This window comes from Galeopterus variegatus, unplaced genomic scaffold, assembly GCF_000696425.1.
Source record: "Galeopterus variegatus unplaced genomic scaffold, G_variegatus-3.0.2 Scaffold15796, whole genome shotgun sequence".
NCBI lineage: Eukaryota > Metazoa > Chordata > Mammalia > Dermoptera > Cynocephalidae > Galeopterus > Galeopterus variegatus.
The window spans coordinates 18,656-20,004 of NW_007741907.1; the positions used below are offsets into that span (position 1 = coordinate 18,656).

Here is a 1,349-nt window from a genome sequence, read left to right on the forward strand (position 1 = left end):
CCATGGTGAAGAGTCTGGAAAGAGAGAACATCCGGAAGATGCAGGTATCGGGGCGGGGACCCAGCCGGGCCCTCCTTCCCGGCGGTCCAGTTCCCGGATCCTTCCCCCAGTCGCCGCGCGATGCCGGCTCCGCTGCCCCGATCCCGCAGACCCGGTCGGGACGTCTCGGGGGTCTCGGGAGCACGCCTCCCCTCAGACAGGCTCCGTGGAGCTTAGGCTGATCGGATGAAATCCGTGCGCCCTCGCCGCGCGCAAGGCCGTTTGCCACCCAGTCCGGCCGGGGATCAGGAGTGTCCACGGGCTGGAGTTAAAAAGACCCTGGGGCGAGGCGTCTGTCTTCCCGCACCTTCCCCTCTTGCGCGACCTGAGGCCCAGAAAGGGCACTGCCAAGGTGAAAGACGAGAAAGGCGAAAGTGCCCGGACTCCCCTATGGCCGGGTCGTGTCCGGTTGCGCCGAACCCCGCTGCACACAGCGCTGGTTTATACGCTGTTATGCTTTGACCTCCGAAGTGATTTATGGGCATTGGTCCTGCCTCCCTAACCAGATTGTGGGCTTCCCTTATAGGGCCCCTTGAATCGTGGTTTAATGGGTTGGTTGCCCTTAGGTGGAGTACGGATTAGTAGGTAGCCGACCTCTGAACCCTGTGGTATAGGTAGGTATGTGGTTTTCAGAAAATGGCTTCATCTGACCCACCCGCACCGTCCCCGCCATCGATGCAACAAGTGCCAATGAGCTAGCAGCATGAAGGCCATGAAACACTCTGCTAGCCACCGAGGATCGTTTTCCCAGTCGTGGTTGCCCTGATGTCTGTTCTAAGGGAAGATGAAAGCATAAGATGAAGAAGGAGGTGCAAATATAGACGTGACCTCCTAACCCTGTAGCACTCCCTGATCATCTCTGTCCCCGGAGGTTTTCCTCCCTAACCTGCTCTGCGCTCCCTCCCCAGGGCCTCATGTTCCGGTGCAGCGCCAGCTGTTGTGAGGACAGCCAGGCGTCCATGCAGCAGGTGCACCAGTGCATCGAGCGCTGCCATGCGCCTCTGGCTCAAGCCCAGGCCTTGGTGACCAACGAGTTGGAGAAGTTCCAGGTGAGGAATATCCCAAACTGAGGACTCTAGTCCTTGATGTGCTTTTTTGCAGATAACAAACATTTATTCAAAACTCTTGGCTTTAGTGTCTGTTAACATTTGTGACATTCCTATAACCAAGCAGTCTTCACAGGGTTTGAAATTTTGAAAAAAGTACTGGAAGTTGAATGCTGTAAATTGAACCATATTTTCGCATAGAAACAATGATATAAAAGGGAGTTACCAGGGGAGTTCATGACCAAGAGTCTTTATGCATTTTTT

General features: G+C 55.2%; 1 protein-coding gene across 1 annotated transcript; it reads left to right on the plus strand.

The window, feature by feature from the left end:
- Nucleotides 1-2: 2 nt before the first annotated feature.
- Nucleotides 3-1,326, plus strand: LOC103582341 (protein FAM136A-like). Its single transcript, XM_008563966.1, has 2 exons — nucleotides 3-44; nucleotides 948-1,326. The coding sequence occupies exons 1-2, from the start codon at nucleotides 3-5 to the stop codon at nucleotides 1,107-1,109; spliced, it is 204 nt and encodes a 67-aa protein (XP_008562188.1). The 3' UTR covers nucleotides 1,110-1,326.
- Nucleotides 1,327-1,349: the final 23 nt, after the last annotated feature.